We start from the raw sequence: 21,047 nt of genomic DNA, 5'->3' as shown, positions 1-21,047 counted from the left end.
CCTTCTGCTTCCTGGGAACCACCATCACTGAGGACCTCAAATGGGAGCCAACCATCAGGAAGGCCCAACAGAGAATGTTCTTCACGAGGCAGCTACGGAAACTATGACTGCCGATGAAGTTGCTGGTGGAGTTCTACACGGCCATCGTCCAGTCCATCCTCACCTCCTCTATCACCGTCTGGTACAACAGCGCCACATCCAGGATCAAGAGCAGACTGCAGCGCATCGTACGTTCTGCTGAGAAGGTGATCGGTTGCAGCCTGCCACCTCTTCAGGACCTGTATGTCTCCAGGACCCAGAGACGTGCAGGTTGGATCAGAGCCGACCCGTCTCACCCTGGACATGGACTGTTTGTTCCTCTTCCCTCTGGCAGGAGGCTACGATCCATCCAGACCAGAACCTCCCGTCACAGGAACAGCTTCTTCCCCTCGGCTGTCAGACTGTTGAATTCAGGAACAGCCTTTGTTTTTTATTTTATTTTATTTTATTTTATTTTATTCCAAAACACCTTCTTATTCTGATTCTGATTCTGATTCTGATAGTGAGGTCCTCATGAGGTGAGTGGAGAGGACAGGCAGAAATGAGTTAGGAGAGCCCAGAGACACGGTGTGGGAGATGGAGGTGCCACGTGGAAGGAGATGGAGGAGGAGAAAATGGCTGTTATTTCGTCACATATTACTCCAGAAGAGAAAACCCTCCTCTGCTCCCCATCACGGTGGTCAGCTGGTGCATCAGAGTCTGAAGGAATATGTCTGATCAAAGCCCGCCTGACGCGGTCGAAGACAAACCTGACGAGCGCGAGGTCTTCATCTTCGCTCGGCCCTCTAATCTGTTTAATCTCATCCAGACGGAGCTGCCAGAGCTTTGCATGTGCTCCGGTGGAAAAACCCCGATCGGAGCAGGAAACACTTCCCTGTGAGCTGCCAAGAATGTAGACCAGGGAATTAATCCACTAAATCGCACAACAAAAAGTCCATTTAGTATCTGTTGGGAAGCTGACTCAGCACTCTCAAGGTTTGAAGCCGTGATGTTGTGAGTCAGTTTCATGCTCAAGTGTCGACACGACTGACGGTCCAAGTCAGGCTTTGCACTCTGACATAATCATTGGAGGTGGTCCTCAGGATCATAACCAAGTGCAAGTGCCTCCTAGAGGGCCGCAAAAAGTTTTTTTGTTTTACACCTTTGGGCCGTAAGACTCTCAGTTTAATATATGAGCCACGTATAGTGGCAGTAGAGTGTCACTGAATTGACTTGACAGCTGCAAATCTGGGATAGTGAACAAGTATGGAGAAGTTCAAGAAAAGAAAAAATGAGAAAGAAAGTGATGCAACGTTAAAAACTGTTCATGAAAGCACCTGGTGAAGCAGTTTTGAAAATAAATTAGAATTTTATGGCGATACTAACATTTTAACACATAACTTCTTTGGAGTTTAAGTTAAATATATAATTTATATGTTATGATATTTAGAAACGTTTTCATCATATTTATTTTATTCTGCATTTTATTCAGTTTTTCCAATTTTATCAAAAGTTTGCATCAAATGTATTTTTTTCCTTTTTTTCTTTATAACATTTTATGAATATGACTTGCACCTGGTTCTGCTGCTGCTTGGACTTTTCGATGACAAATAAATATCTTTGAAATGATCACGTGGTTTCATGTCATTTCACATTTAGTTTGTTTACGTGTAAGTAGAGTAAATATGGTTATTGATCACAAATGAGATCAAGAGTAATGAATTTTTGGTCTGGGAAAAGTGGGGAAGCAAGTCTTTAAAAAGAATTTAATTTAAGAATTAACTATTTTATTTGACGTTTATTTTATCTTTATTTTTGACATGTAATGAGAAGAAATCCTGTTCTTAAAGTCACAGCTTGTTCGATCCATCTCCAAGAGTCAAGGCTGATGAAGAATGTTGGACGCGTTTCCAGCATCAGAAACAGAAAATGAATTCCATGTGAAAGCGTATGTGTCATGCGAAACAAGCGTGAAACATGGAGCAGACATGGACCTCAGTCAGGCTTGTTGGTTGTGGGAAAGGGCCTGGGGAGGGATCGGAGCAGGTGGGATACCAAGGTCAGTCTGGCCCTCAGTAAGGGGAGAGTCCACTCACAACAGAGACATGGTCCTCCTGATCAGGAAGTGATGGAACAAGTCTTCCATCTCGCTGCATGAGATCCTCACTCTTGGCCGGGTCTCATCCCACCACAGTTCCAGGTCCAGAGCTGGAACCTCTCCATCACTCTCTACCTGCCAGGAAAGAGACGATTCACACTCACTCACAGGTGAAGGTGAAGGTGGAGGGAGGTCCTGGGGCAGATTAGGGATCGGCATGCCCTGAATGCTTCTTGACTGAGACCAAGATGCTGTTCAGGCATTATAGAACGTTCAGTCAGCACTCGGACCTCTGACCTGGAGCATCCGGGTTGAGGATTCAGAGGAGGATCAGCTCCAGACCTTTGCAGCCGCCTGTCATCATCAGAGCCTGGCCAAGCGGAGGCTGGAGTTTCAGAGCAGAGCGACTAACCAATCCCATGAGATTCATGATAATCAGATCAGATGCTCTGGAACACTGCCGTGGTTATGTGAACCTTAGCAGGAAGCTTATCACTTTAATTCATTAGAGTCACTCTGGTGGTTAAGTGGAAACAGCTGATGTTTTCCCCGCCACAGCGGCACAGTGAGACCTGGACCCTGGCAGTACAGTAAGAAATACAGTCGACCTGAGCCCAACGAAATGGGTTTCGTTATGGCTGTGTGCTCACTCCATCACACACGCCGAGGGACCACATCAGAGCTGAGCTCCTGTCAGGTGACAGATATCAGCTATCAAACTGGTATGGCATGGTATGGTATGTCTTTGGTCAGCACCGAGCTGCACCCTTCGGTGGCGGCTCCACCGCCCGCTCCTCGAAAGAACCTCACTAATAAAGGAGCGGATGAGGAGGTCAGGCCGGACTGAAGACCAGAAAAGAGCTGAGTTTCAGCCCGATCATGAATCACAGGTTCATGAGTGACACAAGCGGCTTCTGCCAAACATGAGAGGGACCTGACAACTGGTCTAAACCACTGACAGATGTGAGAAAAAAACCTGCCCTGAGATCAGAGGTAGGCATGAGGTGAAGTTTGGAGAGACAGGGTTGGACCGAGAAGGTTGGAGATGAGGAGTTTAATCATTCATTTCCATTTTTGTGTGGTCTATAAAGCGGACACTAACTGCTAACAGCTGCTAGCTTGGACAGAGTGACGATTTTACGGATAAATGGAATGAATTGTTTTGTGTCTCCGTTTACATGTGAGCCATAGTTTGTGTAGCGACTCCAAACTTTCACTGTTTCAAATCGATTCCTGCAGTTTTGGTCTCGCCGACAAACTGACCTTCAGCAGTTGGAGTTGAGCTTGCGAGCGTGGGTGAGTCGACTCCTCTCAAAAACCTGTGTTTACAGAGGGAACTGAGAGGAAAACAACAACAACTTGGAGCCAGTCGACAGGTTAGTTACACAAGCAGGATAATTGGAAGAGTGCTGGATGATTTGCACGTGACAGACTTGACAGCGTTGTCAGTCACAGTCATGTGCCGTCCAGCACATGGCAAGCACTGTACCAGAACAGGCGTGTCCATGACCGTCGCCATGACGACTCCTAGATGATGAAATTTTCCTCAATATAAATCACGTGCTTGGAACTCTCTGGACTTGTCACCACTTACAAGTGAAACAGCTGGTCCAGCGGGTCAGGCCGGACCGCAACTCTGACTCCAACCATCACCGACGGCCTCCCACAGGTGCTGTCTGAGTCCAGGAAGGTTTTGGCTCATTGGCAGCGTGTTGTTGTGTTCGGGTCAGCTGGATGAAGAAGCTGAGGAAGCTGAAAGTCACTGGTGTCCCCAGACGTCCTGTCCTCGGGAGGGATCCCAGCTGTGGCTGTCTTCTTTCCAACGGTCCACAGCTATTCCAGATGGGATGGATTCCCGACTGATCAGACCGATGACATTCACCTGTCCATGACTTTGAATGGAGCCCAATGGAGACCAGCTCAGCTCTCACTCATTTGTGATGTCACACTGATAGGGACTGATGTGGTTTCACCTCTGACCTAAAGAGGAGACCCTAACCTTTTGACTTCCAAAACAATGTTCCAGTAGTTCTCACAGATGTCCTCTTCTGCCTCTGCATGTGGGCATCACTTGAACTGAGGTGACGTGTGAGAGAGGTTCCCGCTCAGACAAGTCCAAGTTACGCTGCGAGCCCGTGAGAGTGGTCGGCGTCAGCCAAACTAAAGTGCTTACAGTAATTCTATTCTTTGATTTCATGCTCCCGCCTGGTGATTTCATGAATGTTTGCACAGTTGGAGTGGGCTCGTGCGGCCGGCCAGTCACTCGGGGACAACCCGCCAATCTCCATCATCATTGTTTTTCCTGCGATGCAGCGGGAGGCGTTATCATGCCAGAGCAGCTCATGGGCTTCATGTGACCCTGCAGGGAGGTGGTCAGCTAAAAAAAGACCTCTCCCTGTTCCCCCTGCACCACTCCTGATCTGCACACTAGAAGAACCTGCGACTCTCAGAGACGGGCTGCAGCAGAGAGACATGGGAGGCACTCAGTCTGCGCAGCGGCTGGACGAGACCCACGCAGCCGCAGGAGAGAGAGAGGAGCCGGAGCAAGTGGAGGATGCTGAGGCGCAGCTTCGTGACAAGGTAACAGCTAATGTTGCTATGCGTGTGTTCGCCGGCTGGACCTGACACACAGAGGTGAGAGAGGGATGAGTTTTAAAACTGCTGAGGCAGGACTCTGGCAGCAGGACGACGCAGCTTCTGTGGCATACAGATGCTCCAGGATGAGCAGACGCTGTCACTGCAGTTGTGTTTTTGTTGAAACCCTTGTCAAGCCTGAGTCATCATAGTTCATGTGAGGAAGTGATAGGCTGATGAATGTGCTTAGCTTCTGAACCACTTCAGGACTGAACAGATGGAGTTGGAAAAGATCAGTTTCTGGGTCACTTAAATGATGAGAGGATATTTGGGGGTTAGTGTGTTGATCTAATGCAATTCAGGATGTTATTCCCACCAGATGAGAGCATCCTGAAAGAGTGAGCGGCACTCGCACTCGTCTTTTGAGAGAATTAGGAAAAAAACAGAACGCACTAATAGGACCAGTCCCAGTTGCCATCCAAAGAAGTCCTTCTGCTCCTGACCTGGAACTGGGATGGAAATGAACTTCTTCCCAAACTGAAAGTCCTTGTCAGCTTCATATAAAGAAGACAGAAGTGTAGGAGGGGAGTCGGCATCATCTGTAGGCTTGTTTTGAACCATGACCTTCAACACCGTGGTCACTCTCTGACTTCACGGGCCCAGCCTTTCATCCATCACAAGTTCCCCTGCTGCCCTTCATCGATCATCAGAGTCAGACATTAAGAAGGCCTGCTACCTGCTGACGCTCCTCAACATCACCATGAAAGGAGCCAGCATGGACACTCTTCAGCCTGACCGTAGCCTCATCAACACGGTAAAGAGCCAGCACAACCCCCCCCCCCACTCCGCCTTCAGACCCTTGGTGTGCGGGTTATTTTAGAGATTATCTTGTTCACTCTAATGTCATCAAACTTGTTCAGACTCTCAAGGGCAGATCACATTGTTTCCGGTAAAACCAAAGCAACTTCAGTGGGAAAGTATTTGGCTTGCTCAAAGGCCCGCACGGATTAGCTCAGCGGACGCTGACCCTTCTACCTCCTGCCCAAGTATGAAGAGCAGAAACCTTCCAGGCTGAGTTGTTATAGCAGTTTCTACGTGTGTTCGGACGGACATGCATTTAGTCTCGAAGGAAGCACCCTCGTGAGAGCAGACTTGGGTCGTGTTAGTGAGTCACGCTACTCCAACGTTCCGGTTCTTTGGACCCATCAGGTTTATTCAGCTGGCAACAAGCTTGGTCATGTGATATGAATCAGTTGATCTGGAACTCCATGCTGGAGCAGCAGCTGATGGTGAGCCACACACGGCAAGAGAGGCGGCGCCCCGCAGTGGACAGATGGGTAAACTGCTCCACCAACTTTTAAAACAATGACAAAGTGGTCCAGACTTCTGGGTCAGAACCTTGGTCTTGATGGCTTCATGCCGGGGTCAAACTCGGAGCCAGCTGAGAAGCACTCACAATTACAACTCCACTTACTCTATGTTCCTCCAACCACAATCACACGACTTCACAGCAAACATCACAGTTGACTTGAGTCATCCCGGTGATTCAGGGGCATCATGACTCGAGGGGAGCAGAGGATTAGGTCGGGAGGCCCTTTAACGCTCTGGGTCATCGGCAAGAAGCGAAGATCGTACTGTCCGATCAGAGCTATAGAGTCGTGCGAGTGAGACAACGTCGGAGGGAACAGGACTCTGTGTCTGTTAACTGACTCAGTGATGGTTACGGAGGTCTTCAGAGTCAAAGCCACTGATGTTTCCCTGGAATTCCGTAATGGAATGTTTGTTGTCCTGGTTGTTCTGTGACCATCAGAGTCGACCCCGAGTTGTTACGCGTACAAACTGGGGAAAGCTCCGGAGTATCGGACTAATACAGAACATCCAACAGAAAACACCCAACCAGGTTCTCTACGGCACAATAAGTCTTGTTTTGTGTGGATCCTCACGAGGCAACAAACCTAGGGCGACACTGCTGACCGCTCGAGCCAGCTGGGACAGGACACCAAAACAACGCCAGGCAGAAACTGACCCTCCAAAGCTCAAACCCGTTCCACCAGCCTCCTCAGACGTGGAGAAGTCTTGAGAGTCAGAGTTGGAGTCTGCAAACAAGCAGAGACCTGAACTCCTTCAGCCTGTTACTCTCAGAATGATTGGTGCGGAGCGTCGCAAGCTCTGCCTCAGTTCTGATAGTTCCATTACAGGCTCTGAATGACTCACATCGCGAGTCTGAGGTAATGAGATTGGTTCAACTGCAAATCAGAGACGTCCAACAAACTGTGTTGCTACCGCTTAATAAAAGCCCCGGAACCATGGGTTACTGTCACGTCTTCCATTACACGCTGGCTAACCGAGGTGTCGTCTAAAAATAGGAAGGCCCTTGAAGTGCTCGTAACAACCAGCTCTTTGTTGTGACTTCAGCACAGCTTCATGTAGAGTTCAGGGGCAAGTGTGTCTGGTAGCCGCCTGAGAACATCATCATCATAAAGGGAGGGGACCAAAGAGAATTCCTCCGTTCTGCTCTCCTCATCCAGCGTTGGCAGTCAGTCATTTCTGGCGCCTATTGTCTCGCTGTGGTGGCACCTGGAACCTTTCATTGTTGCTGGAAGACATGGAGACGACTGAGACTAGAGGCTCACCTGACACATTAATATTCTCTCATTCAAGTTTTGTTTTGGCCCTGGAGGGAGAAGGGCGAGTGAAACAGGTCTAAGCAAGTAAGACTCGGAAGTCATAGGTGAGAGAGGCGCAGAAGAGAGTGAGACTTGGGAGTCAGAGGCAGAAGAGTCTGAGGTGAGGGAGGTGCAGAAGAGAGAGGGAGTGCGGGCTCGGGGGACATGGGCTTTCTTTAAAAAGTTGACTCCAAAAAAGAAGCTGAAGAAGCCTGATGAGGAGCCACAACCTGAGCCAACGCAGAGGGAGACTCAGGAGTCAAAGTCAGAAGAGCCAGAAATGAGGGAGATGCTGAAGAGAGTGAGACTTGGAAGTCAGAGCTAGAAGAGCCAGAGGTTAGGGCGGTGCATAAGAAAGTGAGACTTAGGAGTCAGAGTTAGAAGAGCCAGAGGTGAAGATACTCAGGTTGTCATCCAGAGTGACTGGAAGAATGATTCTATCACGTGGAAAAGTGTGGAGACCAAGTTAGGGAGGACAGATGGTCTGTGGAGAGGAGAGACAGAGTTGGTCCATGGTGGTTGGAGATGAAGAGGTTGTCAGAATTCGAGGCGTTGTCAATGTGGCGCCTTCAGGAGTCACGTGTGAGTTTTCCTGATTCTGTGGATTCATCTCTGTCAGTGCTCCAGTCTCACCTGGCCCTCTGGCCCATCAGCAACTTCCATGTTTGTATTTGAGAAAGCTGAGCCTGAGAGCTTCTTCTTCTGTGGTCTCATGCCATGGAGTAACGATTCATGTTTTGTGTCTGCCAGCCAATCAAAGTCCAGCTTTCTGACATCGATGGAAAAGAAGACGTGTCATTAGTCAACACTAATGGTCACTATGAGGACACCAAGGCAGAAGGTGAGTTCACACGTCCTGCTGGTGCAAAACATCAGGTGGCTCAGTCAAGTTTTGTTGCTTGGTTTTGAAGATGGAGAAGAAACATTCAAAACCATCAACATCACTGACAAGGACGTTTCAAATGAAGGGTCCGGCGTTGCTGAGCAAAACATAACTCTGGAGGTGACCAGCATGGAGGCCAAGCAGAACGACATCAATGACAGCTTCAGGAGATTCTTCAGTAGCATCGGCTTCAGATTGACGGTGAAGAGCGGGTCAGCTGACCAGCCCAAGACCCAGACGGAAGAACCAAGTGCTCCGGACAACACTGGGCATCCGCCGACGGAAACCGGCGAGGAAAAGGTCGGACTTGTTGAGCTGAAAGAAGAAGAGAAGAGCAGCGACCCCACGGTGAGTTCCACACTCATCGATGTGACCTCAGATGATCTCAGAGACAATACAGATGACCAGACGCCCCAACGGCAAGTAGATGCTGCAGCTGAAGCTGCCAGTTCTGCTGTGGGCGAGGCATCTCACGTACAACAGGACACTAAAGTGGATGAGGAACAACAGCCGACATCTCCTTCTAGTCACGAGTGGGAAGTCCTAGGATCTCCAATGAAGAAGTTCTTTACCACAGGAATCTTTTCAGGGCTGCGCAAGAAGAAGAAGACTGAGGACTTGGACACGATGGGTATTGGGGGGAGGGAAAGAGAGACAAGTAACGTTGCAGATGAAGACCGGCAAAAGGAGTCAGGACCAGTAGAAGAAGCTGCTGCCCAGGATAAGGAGAATGTGAAGACTCAAGAAGAGAAAGCAATGGAGCCTGAAATTGTGAGCTCACTGGAGAAGGAGAGAGTTCAAGCCAGCCCCCTCAGGAGGCTCTTCGCCAGCCCCAGTTTGAGGAGGTTTGCGAAGAAGCAGCAGGAGAAGATCCCCAGTGAGCCTGGAGAACATGCCTCGGATGAGCAGACATCAGACGAGCGTCCAAAAGATGAAGATTCCAAAGAGACCAAAGTGGAGGAGAACAGTGCATGGGCGTCCTTCAAAAAGCTGATGACTCCAAAAAAGACGCTGAAGAAGCCTGATGAGGAGCCCCAGACCGAACAAGCGCAGAAGCTCAGTGACGGCGACAAACTGTCCGACAGCAGCTCGGAGCAGAGCAGAAAGAGAAAAGACTCCTCAGTCTCTTGGGAGGCTGTTTTGTGTGGATCTGGACGGAGAAGAAGCAACAGAGACTCTCAAGAGGACCTTCCAGGAACCAACAACAGCAAATCCAAAAACGACAGCGCAGCAGATGAACAATCCGAAGACGCAGGTGCCAGTTCCCTGAAACAAGCCGAGCACTCTCCAGACAGCGAGGGCGGTTTCACCTGGAATTCCTTCAAAAGGCTGATCACCCCTAAAAGAAAAGCCAGGGAGGACGAAGACGCAGGTTCAAAATCCACAGGCCTCATGACTCAAGATGAACTGTCAGTTCCAGCTGAAAGTGATGTGCAGTCTGCGAGAAAAGCGCGTGATGAGGCAGCCACAGCCGAGTCGGATGAGGAGTCCGAGACTCCGGCTGTGATTCCGTTGTCTGAGTTTCAGGATGATCTGATTCCAGCTGAGGAGAAGACTCGCGTTCCTGTGGACGAAAACGCGGCTCAAAGATCTGACTCACCGGCTCTGGACAGTGAAGACCCAAAGGTGGAAGATCTTGCTGCTGTTTCGGAAATGAAGGTGATACTCGACGAGTTTACAGAGGCGATTAGCAAGCACCCGCAGCTCAGCGACATCCCAGAGGAGAGTGCTGTCCCGGAGACGATGGCCCCTCCAGTCGAGGAGGAGCCTGCTGGAGATGACACTTTGGCGGAGGATCTGACTGACATCACATCAGATGCCATTACTGCTCCAGAGCCGGCGGACTTCACCCTCACTGATGAGACCGAGATGATGTCTGCCGTGTCTCAGCTCTCAGAGTCACCCAAGTCCGGCGCCTCGACTCCAGTTCCGGCGTACTACAGCCTGGAGGAGACGGAGAAGGTCCTGGCACAGGTGGTGGAGACCATTTCTGCAGCAACACAGATGACCCCCTTGAGTTCAGAGGAGGTGAATGTGAAACACATCGTGGGGTCCATCTCCAATCAATCACTGGCAACTGTTTTCAAAGACGAGCCAGCGCTTCTGGAGATCCACCGAAATTCCGACACATCCAACATCCAAACTGGTCTGAACGTAGAAGAAATGGTCGGGGAGAAGAACGTGGAAGCCACAGTGGAACTAGAGAGCCTATCAGGAATCAGCAAAGCCTTGTACACTGAGATGACATCTGAGGTCGCTCCCGAGGACTTGGAACAGGCGGAAATGGCTGTGGATGAGGTCCTTGTCTTACAGTCGGAGGAAGTGCAAATCCAACACGCAGGATCAAAAACCCAAGTAGAGGATTCTGAACTGATGTCTGAAGAAAGTGGAGTTGAAGGTGCTTCGAAAGAAGCTGATGAAGGTGAGGACCTCAAAGTAGCTACGGTGGATGAGCTCCAGATAGAAAGGTCTGACTTAAAGGAGACCGTTGTTCAAACAATGGAGATATTCGCTTCAACTGCTGAACCTGTAAGAGATACAGAAGAAGTTGGACATGAAGAAGAGCTGTTGCCACTTACAGACATCAACAAGACTCACAATGAAGAGTGTCATGATCAATCTACTGACTCACCAGTGGTGGTCTCTGGTGATGGTCCACATGCAGACTCAGCCAGAGGAGAGAGGCAGGAAACACCAGCTGAAGAATGTAGTGTCTCTACAGAGGAGCATAATGTCCAAATAGTTAAAAAGGAAAATCCTTTAGATGATCTATCTGGAGATCGACAAACCGATAATGAATCAGAGAGTCAGCCACTAGAAGATCTAAAAACACAACGGACAACAGAAGCTGAGAGTGAGGCAGGAAAGCAAAAGCATCCCCAAGAATCAATTTATCATGACCAAGAACTCGACCAGGCCAAGTCAGAGGAGTCCTGTGGTCCACTGAGTGCCTCCAAAGAAATACCCTTGGGTGCCACTCCTCAAGGAGAAATCCTGGAGGAGGATCCAGCATTAGATGATCAGGTTCTTGTTGAGGAAAGCAGTGGAGAGCCAGGAGAGTTAACAACATCAGGGTCAGAAGGGTTCCCGACAGAAGCCACGTCAGAAGAGCCTGAAGGGAAACAAACAGATGTTTCAGGTGACAACATGACTCAGGAGACTCAAGAGGTGGAGTCATCAGTTGAAACACAGGAAACGGTATCAGAGGTGGAGGTATTGTCAGGTGACTCTTTGGACATGGGGAAATCCCCGACTGAAACTGAAGCAGAGAAAGATGGTGGCAAGGCTGAGTCAGTCCCAGATCAAAACGTTCAGAAAAATAGAGCACTGGAGCACTGGAGCAGAGGCACTGGAGAAGAGGACACTGGGCAGGTTGAAGACATGGCTGAACATCCTCCACCCTCAACCCTCATCAGCCCACCACAAGAACCTCAAGCTCCTCAAACTAAACCAGTGGTGGACCCAGAGGACGCTCCGTGTGTTGAAGAAGTTTCTTCTGAGGAGACAACACCTGGCCCTTCTGAGGAGGCGGAAACGGACCCAGTTTCAGATGAGAAATTACTGAGAGAGGAAACAGATGAAAAAGATTCTGACATTGAAGAGACTCCTGGTATGACGGCAGTGGAATCAGTGGTGCAAAGATCAGGAGAGTCAGAAGAGAGGTTTGACTGTAACTCAGTTCAAAAGGAAGAAACCAGAGAGGCTGCGACTGAACCAGTAGACTCTGTTGGGTTGAGCTCACAAGATGTCGTCAGCGAGGTCATTCCAGTGCGTGGCCTTATTCCTGGATCAGAAGAAGCACAGCCTCCGGTACAACATCACACACCAGAGTTAAGTGATGCCATGGAAGCTGCAGAAAAGGTGGAACTGGAGTTGTCTCAGTCAGAAGTGACTGATACCACTCAACCCAGGGAAACAGAGGACACAGTCGATGAAGAAGTGGAGAAAGAGCTGCTGCTAGTGGAAACAGCCACGGCGACTACCCTGGACACAGAGCAGAGCAATGCTGAGTCAGATGAAAGGGTTACAGAGACAGAAGCAGTCTTTTTGGTTGAGGCTCAGGGAAACAGAGAGGCATATGTGGAACCAGAATCACCTCAGGTGGAGCCAGCAAGGAAGACTTGTGCTGGCTCAGAGCAGCGTGACGTCGAAGTCAGTGGAGAAGGTAACGTAGCCAATACAGATCAAAGTGAACAGCACTCATCGATACAGGAGTCAACAAAAGAGCAGAGTCCTGTTGAAAAAATGGACTGTGCTTCAGAAGATACTGAAGAAACAGATGTTTCTAAAGACACAAAGGAGAAAACAGAGGATCCAGAATCAGTCAAATGCAGCTTTGAAAATGTTGACACTTCACAACCTGACCAACCCAGCGAAGAAGACCTCAGTGCTCCAGAGGACCTGTCAGGGAAGGAAGCAGTCAGGGATCCAGATGTGGCTCCTGAAAATGAGTCTTCAGAGCAGTGCTTCACTCAAATCACTGAGACTGTTGTTAGAGAGTGTCCAGCGCAGACAGTCCAGGCAGAGGACCTCAGGAACCAGGAGATGGAGGCACCAAAAGATGAAGACACAAGTCCAGACTCTGTGAACCATCAAGATATTCTGACCCACACATCAGAAGACAGTGTAGATCTTGAGGACACTAACACTGCACCAGCTGAGAAAGAGGACGACCTGAGCAAAGAAAATGTGCCACCTTCCATCCTCATCAGACTAGAAGAACCTGAAGCTCCTCAAACTAAACCAGTGCTGGACCCAGAGGACACTCCAAGTGTTGAAGAAGTTCCTAGTGAGGAGACAACACCTGACCCTTCTGAGGAGGCGGAAAAGGACCCACTTTCAGATGAGAAATTACTGAGAGAGGAAACAGATGAAAAAGATTCTGACATTGAAGAGACTCCTGATAGGATGGCAGTGGAATCAGTGGTGCAAAGATCAGGAGAGTCAGAAGAGAGGTTTGACTGTAACCCAGTTCAAAAGGAAGAAACCAGAGAGGCTGAGACTGAACCAGTAGACTCTGTTGGGCTGAACTCACAAGATGTCGTCAGCAAGGTCATTCCAGTGCGTGGCCTTATTCCAGGATCAGAAGAAGCACAGCCTCCGGTACAACATCACACACCAGAGTTAAGTGATGCCATGGAAGCTGCAGAAAAGGTGGAACTGGAGTTGTCTCAGTCAGAAGTGACTGATACCACTCAACCCAGGGAAACAGAGGACACAGTCGATGAAGAAGTAGAGAAAGAGCTGCTGCTAGTGGAAACAGCCAAGGCGACTACCCTGGACACAGAGCAGAGCAATGCTGAGTCAGATGAAAGGGTTACAGAGACAGAAGCAGTCTTTTTGGTTGAGGCTCAGGGAAACAGAGAGGCATATGTGGAACCAGAATCACCTCAGGTGGAGCCAGCAAGGAAGACTTCTGCTGGCTCAGAGCAGCGTGAAATCGAAGTCAGTGGAGAAGGTGACGAATCCAATACAGATCAAAGTGAACAGCACTCATCGATACAGGAGTCAACAAAGGAGCAGAGTCCTGTTGAAAAAATGGACTGTGCCTCAGAAGATACTGAAGAAACAGATGTTGTTTCTAAAGACACAAAGGAGAAAACAGAGGATCCAGAATCAGTCAAATGCAGCATTGAAAATGTTGAGACTTCACAACCTGACCAACCCAGCGAAGAAGACCTCAGTGCTCCAGAGGACCTGTCAGGGAAGGAAGCAGTCAGGGATCCAGATGTGGCTCCTGAAAATGAGTCTTCAGAGCAGTGCTTCACTCAAATCACTGAGACTGTTGTTAGAGAGGCTCCAGCGCAGACAGTCCAGGCAGAGGACCTCAGGGACCAGGAGGTGGAGACACCAAAAGATGAAGACACAAGTCCAGACTCTGTGAATCATCAATATATTCTGACCCACACATCAGAAGACAGTGGAGATCTTGAGGACACTAACACTGCACCAGCTGAGAAAGAGGACGAACTGAGCAAAGGAAACGTGCCACCTTCCATCCTCATCAGACCAGAAGAACCTGAAGCTCCTCAAACTAAACCAGTGCTGGACCCAGAGGACACTCCAAGTGTTGAAGAAGTTCCTAGTGAGGAGACAACACCTGACCCTTCTGAGGAGGCGGAAAAGGACCCAGTTTCAGATGAGAAATTACCGAGAGAGGAAACAGATGAAAAAGATTTTGACATTGAAGAGACTCCTGATAGGATGGCAGTGGAATCAGTGGTGCAAAGATCAGGAGAGTCAGAAGAGAGGTTTGACTGTAACTCAGTTCAACATGAAGAAACCAGAGAGGCGGAGACTGAACCAGTAGACTCTGTTGGGCTGACCTCACAAGATGTCGTCAGCGAGGTCATTCCAGAGTGTGGCCTTATTCCAGGATCAGAAGAAGCACAGCCTCCTGTAGAGGGCGCTGATGGAACATCTCAGCATTCAGGAGAAGAAACAGCAGAGGCAGGAACTGGCTCAGGTTCCAGATCCGAGCCAACAGTGGACAAGGGCTTCAGCTCTGAAAGAGATGTGATCCAGGACCTGAGTTTGGAGGATGTCCATCCAGAATTGGTGCCTGAGGACACCTCTCTGACAGCGATGGGATGTTCTTCAGCTGAATCTGAAAATCTAACCGTTACGCTGACTCACGTCCAAGAGGAGAATGTGTCAGATGGTGAGCAGGAGGCTTCCCTAGATGAAGAAGAGCGCAGTCTTGGAGTGCTCCAGAGGGTTGTGGATGAGGCTGCAAAGGAAGAACTCGTAGTAGACCATGGTGCTGCCCCCTGGGCCAAAGCTGCTGAGTCAGAGGAACAGAAAGAAGCTGCTGCTGAGGGACCAGCTCATATAACAGAGTGTGGGGGTGAAGAACCAAGGACAGTGGGACCTGAAGAGAATGCTGCTCATATCCAACCACAAAATGTAGCAGCAGCAGGACCTGCAGCAGTGTGTTCAGATCTGGACCCTCCACAAACAGTTGAAGAGCTTATGAAGGATGCTGAAGAGGAAGGAGTCAGAGGAGAAGAACACAGAGAGGAACCTGCAGGTGACACACCAGAGTTCAGTGATGCCATGGAAGCTACAGAACAGGTGGGACTGGAGTTGTCTCAGTCAGAAGGGACTGGTACCACTCAAGATGAGGATGAAGAGAAAGTAGTCACAGGAGGAGAACACAGAGAGGAACCTGCAGGTGACACACCAGAGATCAGTGATGCCATGGAAGCTACAGAACAGGTGAGACTTGAGTTGTCTCAGTCAGAAGGGACTGGTACCATTCAACTCAAGGAAAAAGAAGCGATAGCCAGTGAATCTGAAGAGGACACAGTCAAAGACCAGGGCGATGAAGAAGTGGAGAAAGAGCTGCTGCTAGTGGAAACAGCCACGGCGACTACCTTGGACATGGAGCAGAACAACGCTCAGTCAGATGAAAGGGTTGCAGAGACAGAAACAGCTCAGGGAAACAGAGAGACAGACATGGAACCAGAATCACCTCAGGTGGAGCCAGCGAGGAAGACCTCTGCTGGCTCAGAGCAGCGTGATGTTGAAGTCAGTGGAGAAGGTGACAAATCCAATACAGATCAAAGTGAAGAACGCTCATCGATACAGGAGTCAAGAAAGGAGCAGAGTCCTGTTGAAAACGTGGACTGTGCCTCAGAAGATACTGAAGAAACAGATGTTGTTTCTGAAGACACAAAGGAGAAAACAGAGGATTCAGAATCAGTCAAATGCAGCATTGAAAATGTTGACACTCCACAGCATGACCAACCCAGTGAAGAAGACCTCAGTGCTCTAGAGGACCTCAGACAGAAGGAAGCAGTCAGGGATCCAGATGTGACTCCTGAAAATGAGTCTTCTCTGAATCCAGAGCAATGCTTCGCTCAAATCACTGAGACTGTTGTTAGAGAGTGTCCAGCGCAGACAGTCCAGGCAGAGGACCTCAGGGACCAGGAGATGGAGGCACCAAAAGATGAAGACACAAGTCGAGATAGTGTGGACCATATAGATATTCAAATCCACACATCAGAAGACAGTGTAGATCTTGAGGACACTAACCCTGCACCAGCTGAGAAAGAGGACGACCTGAGCAAAGAAAACTTGCCACCTTCCATCCTTATCAGACCAGAAGAACCTGAAGCTCCTCAAACTGAACCAGTGGTGGACCCAGAGGACACTCCAAGTGTTGAAGAAGTTCCTACTGATAAGACAACGCCTGGTCCGTCAGAGGAGGCGGAAAAGGACCCAGTTTCAGATGAGAAATTACTGACAGAGGAAACATATGAAAAAGATTCTGACATTGAAGAGACTCCAGATATGACGGCAGTGGAATCAGTGGTGCAAAGATCAGGAGACCCAGAAGATAAACATCATCAAGAAGTGCTGAGGCGAAAGACCACCATGGATGCAGAGCAGAGTTATGTTGAGACAGCTGAGAGTGGTCCGGGAGCTGCTGATGTGACAGACGTTTTTCCTGAAAAAGCAACTGAGGAAGCAGTTGTGGAAGAAAGAGAGCCACAAGAAGATTCAGAGTCATTGAAATACTGTCAAATAGAAGACACTCCACAGCCTGACCAACCCAGTGAAGAAGACCTCAGTGCTCCAGAGGTCCTCTCAGCGGAGGAGGCAGTCAGGGATCCAGATGTGACTCCTAAAAATGACTCTTCTCTAAATCCAGAGCAGTGCTTCGCTCAAATCACTGAGACTGTTGTTAGAGAGTGTCCAGCGCAGACAGTCCAGGCAGAGGACCTCAGGGACCAGGAGGTGGAGACACCAAAAGATGAAGACACAAGTCCAGACTCTGTGGACCATCAAGATATTCTGACCCACACATCAGAAGACAGTGTAGATCTTGAGGACACTAACACTGCACCAGCTGAGAAACAAGACGACCTGAGCAAAGAAAATGTGCCACCTTCCATCCTTATCAGACCAGAAGAACCTGAAGCTCCTCAAACTGATTCAGCTGTGGACCCATGTGTTGAAGAAGTTCCTTGTGAAGAGACAACACCTGGCCCTTCTGAGGAGGCGGAAATGGCCCCAGTTTCAGATGAGAAGTTACTGAGAGAGGAAACAGATGAAAAAGAATTGGTCCCTGAGGACACTTCTCTGACAGCTGAATCTGAAAACTTAACCGTTACACTGACTCAAGTCCCAGAGGAGAACGTGTCAGATGGTGAGCAGGAGGCTTCCCTAGATGAAGAGCACAGTCTTGGAGTGCTCCAGAGGGTTGTGGATGAAGCTACAGTGGAAGAACTCGTAGTAGACCATGGTGCCGCCCCCTGGGCCAAAGTTGCTGAGTCAGAGGAACAGAAAGAAGCTGCTGCTGAGGGACCAGCTCATATAACAGAGTGTGGGGTTGAAGAACCAAGGACTGAGAGTCCTGAAGAGAACGCTGCTCATATCCAACCACAAAATGAAGAAGCGCCAGCAGGAGGACCTACAGCAGTGTGTTCAGATCTGGACCCTCCACAAACTGTTGAAGTGCTTACAAAGGATGCTGAAGAGGAAGGAGTCAGAGGAGAAGAACAAAGAGAGGAACCTGCAGGTGACACACCAGAGTTCAGTGATGCCATGGAAGCTGCAGAACACGTGGAGCTGGAGTTGTCTCAGTCAGAAGTGACCGGTACCACTCAAGTTGAGGATGAAGAGGAAGTAGTCACAGGAGGAGAACATAGAGAGGAACAAGCACCAGGCTTGAGAGCGGTGGATGGAACAGACTCGACAGAAGATGCAGCTAAGGAAGTAAAAGAAGAATTAAGCACAGGTGGAATCCCGGAGGACCAAACACCTGGGACTGAAGCCACCAGTGAGCAGGAGATGAGGCTTGCAACTCAGGAAACTCAGGACTCACTGCAAGTTGAACACAGCTGGGAGTCAGGACAACTGAATGTTCAGGTGGTTGAGAGAGCTGTGGAGGAAGCTCTTCAGGACGAAGTCCTGCAAGACATTCTGAAAGAAGAAACTCAAATTGATGACACCAAAACATATGTGGTTGAAAGTGAGCAAAGAAGAGAGGCTGGAAGATGTGGCCCAGTGTCTGAGGTCGCTGTAGATGGACCTCATGAGGACCAGCCACCAGCATCTGCAGCAGCAGGAGAGTGTTGTGTCCAGACAACCCAAAGTGTTGAGGAGGAGAAAGGACAGGACAGAGTTCCTGGGACCACAGTAAACAAAGAAATACTAGCTGCTAGTGGTGACCAAATTCATCTTCCAGAAGCCTCAGAGGACTCAGATGTGCGCTCAAAGGAACACAGTGTCGCAGAAGAAACTGGGAAATCTAGGGAAATACCAGCTGGAGATGCTGTTGAAGAGCGAGGACACACAACTGGGAGCAAATCAGATGAACCAGCGGAGGATACTGAGCAATGCAGAGTTCACATAGCCAAAAGGGATGAAGTCGTTGGAATGAAGTCTGAAACTGTGTTGGTGGGAACAAACCTGGTGCAACCAACTGAAGGAGTGAGCCAAGTGGAACCTGAAGAGGACCAGACTTCCACAGACCTCTGTGAAGACAAAGAGGAGAGTCGAGCCGTGAAGACAGACAGTGCTTCACTGGAGCCGGAGCCAAAAAATGAGTTACCCTGCCGAGTGGAGCAGAAAGAAGGACAGGCCGAAGAGTTGGAGGCAGGGGAGGTCTGGCCAAGAGCAGAGCTGCTGCTCCAAGGAAAACCTCATCACCACCATTCACCATCAACAGAACCAGATGAAATTCTGGAAGCTGCACCAGAACCCCATACGGACAGGGCAGCACCCACCTGTAACGAGGTGTCCGCTGTGGAGGACACACAGGGAAAACGATGCCCGAGGCCTGCAGGAGAGTCTGAGGAGTCTGAAGAGATGATGGTAGCAGGACACTCTCAGCAACATCACCCTTCACTCATCACAGTACAGTTGGAGACAAAGCTGGTCCAGCGTGAGGAGCCCAGAAACACTGTGGGAGCCATTAGCATGTCAGCAACAGAAGCTTACTTGTCTACAGAGGAGTCAAGTCTCGTACCAGAAACAATGTCTTTCAGAGAAAATGTCTTGACTCACGGCGCTGAAGTAACTGGAGAACTCAAAGCTACGGCGCTTCCTTGTGAAGAACAAAAGGAGTACTCAGGTGAAGTGGCCAGTCCGGAGGTGGAAACTCATGAGGCTGAGCCTGCAGCAGCAGCAGACTTGTCTGATGTTTCACCACCTCAGTCTAGGACTGACAGAGCACTGGAGCTAAAGAAGATTATAGTGACCTCAACCATGCACCTGGCACATGTGATGAAAGAGACGGTCGAGGAGATCAGAGTGGTGACGGTGCCGCATGTGGAGGGTGAGGACGAGACCACGGTTCATCTCATGTCTGGGGTCAAGATCATGGAGAGCACACACCTTCACGCTTCATTCGGAAAGAAGAATGAAGATGTTCTTCAACATTTAGAGGAGCAACACAAGACACCCACTGAAGCGCTGATGGACCTGGAGGAAAATGATGGAAAGCCCAGGCCTGCATCAGATCATTTGAAAGATCAAAGATGTGAAGAAATGGATGAGGAGGACCAAAGAGATGGTCTTCAGCTGAGCTCAGATCCAGACCAGGTGGGTGAAACATCTGAGGCAGATGAAGAAGCACCTATGCTTGAGGATCTGGCCAACAACGTGTCAATGGAAGGACCATGTGTAGAGACAACAACACCAGAGTCTGGAACCATCCAGACGGCTGAGAAGGCAGCACTGCAAGTTCCTGAGCTCAGCGTACGGGTCAATGAAGCCCAAGACTTTCTGGATTTAAGCCTCAGTGAAGCAGCACCAGAAGATGAAGCTCAGATTGAGAAGATGGAGGAACCAGAAAGACAGTCGGCTTCAACAGAAACAGCTGTGATCTTCAGTCCGCTGGTTATTGTCATCCAGGCGATCCAAGAGACTGAAGATGACCTCAGGAGGGCGACAGGTCGACAGCGTGCACCAGAGCAGGTGGCAAAAGTGGATGGGAGCAAGCAAACATCTGCCAAGGATGACGAGGACGTTTGGCTTGACGCAGAGGAGAGCATTCTGACTGAAGAGGAAGAAGCTGTGTCGCACGTGGAGGAGTTTGTTGACGCCGATGAGGAAGAAGGAGAGGAGCAAGGAGAAGTGCCAGACACCTTTGAAATAGCTCCTGACCACAGCGCTGAGGTGAAGGAGAGTGAGGCGGACACTCTCCTGGAGACAGCGAGTGACACAGAGGAGTTCACGGCGGCGCTCGATGACCCGGACGTCCCCACCACCACTGTCGCCACCGCAGACTGAAGTCACACCTGCTTCTCTGAAGGTAAGTGGGTAACTGGGTCAGGACAGGCAGTGACACCATCAACTGATGAAACCAGTTTCACTCTTTTGTTTCCAGGTCCATGGTCTGCAAAGTACCGCAGGAGCTCCTCCATCGGCTTACACCAACCGAACCTGGTTTAGAACTGTTTATTTTAATGAATAACCCCAATATCCTTTCACGTTTTCTGACTATGAATGTAAAATGTGCAAAATGCTGTTCATGTTGGTGCAGAAAAGCATTGTTGATGGAACCAACTAACCACTGTGTTCCATGCTTCTGGAGTCTATGCAACAACCGTGAATATTGAGGCCTTGTATCTAACTCTTCAATAAAAGCGCTCAGAGAAGATGCTGTCAGTCTCTGTGGTCCTGCTGAGTCACATGTTTCCTGAACTGGACTGCAGAGCAGGAGCGGAGTCCATGATCTCAGTTTCGGCAGCAGGATACCGCTTCAGTTTAATGTCATGTGACCCGTTCTAGTCCCCTCCAGCTTTTCTCTGGCCGCACCAACCATCTCCTCCACAGTCACTGCACCACACTGGGC

At 49.5% G+C, this 21,047-nt stretch overlaps 1 protein-coding gene across 6 annotated transcripts; it reads left to right on the top strand.

Moving 5' to 3' along the window:
• The first annotated feature begins 4,549 nt into the window (after nt 1-4,549).
• Nucleotides 4,550-20,868, top strand: akap12a (A kinase (PRKA) anchor protein 12a). Of its 6 annotated transcripts, none has more exons than XM_053844676.1 (4): nt 4,550-4,696; nt 8,107-8,197; nt 8,325-20,504; nt 20,580-20,868. In XM_053844676.1, exons 1-3 carry the CDS (start codon nt 4,589-4,591, stop codon nt 20,480-20,482), a joined length of 12,357 nt encoding a protein of 4,118 aa, XP_053700651.1. In that variant the 5' UTR covers nt 4,550-4,588; the 3' UTR covers nt 20,483-20,504; nt 20,580-20,868. The 6 variants fall into 6 exon arrangements, with proteins under 6 accessions (XP_053700651.1, XP_053700647.1, XP_053700648.1 ...); XM_053844672.1 differs by having other exon boundaries at nt 8,268-20,504; XM_053844673.1 differs by having other exon boundaries at nt 8,268-20,504; nt 20,560-20,868.
• The last annotated feature ends 179 nt before the right edge of the window (nt 20,869-21,047 follow it).

This window comes from Synchiropus splendidus, chromosome 16 (genome assembly GCF_027744825.2).
Source record: "Synchiropus splendidus isolate RoL2022-P1 chromosome 16, RoL_Sspl_1.0, whole genome shotgun sequence".
NCBI classification, from domain to species: domain Eukaryota; kingdom Metazoa; phylum Chordata; class Actinopteri; order Syngnathiformes; family Callionymidae; genus Synchiropus; species Synchiropus splendidus.
The sequence above is the reverse complement of the archived record's forward strand: the minus strand, read 5'-3'. Positions and strand labels throughout refer to the sequence as shown.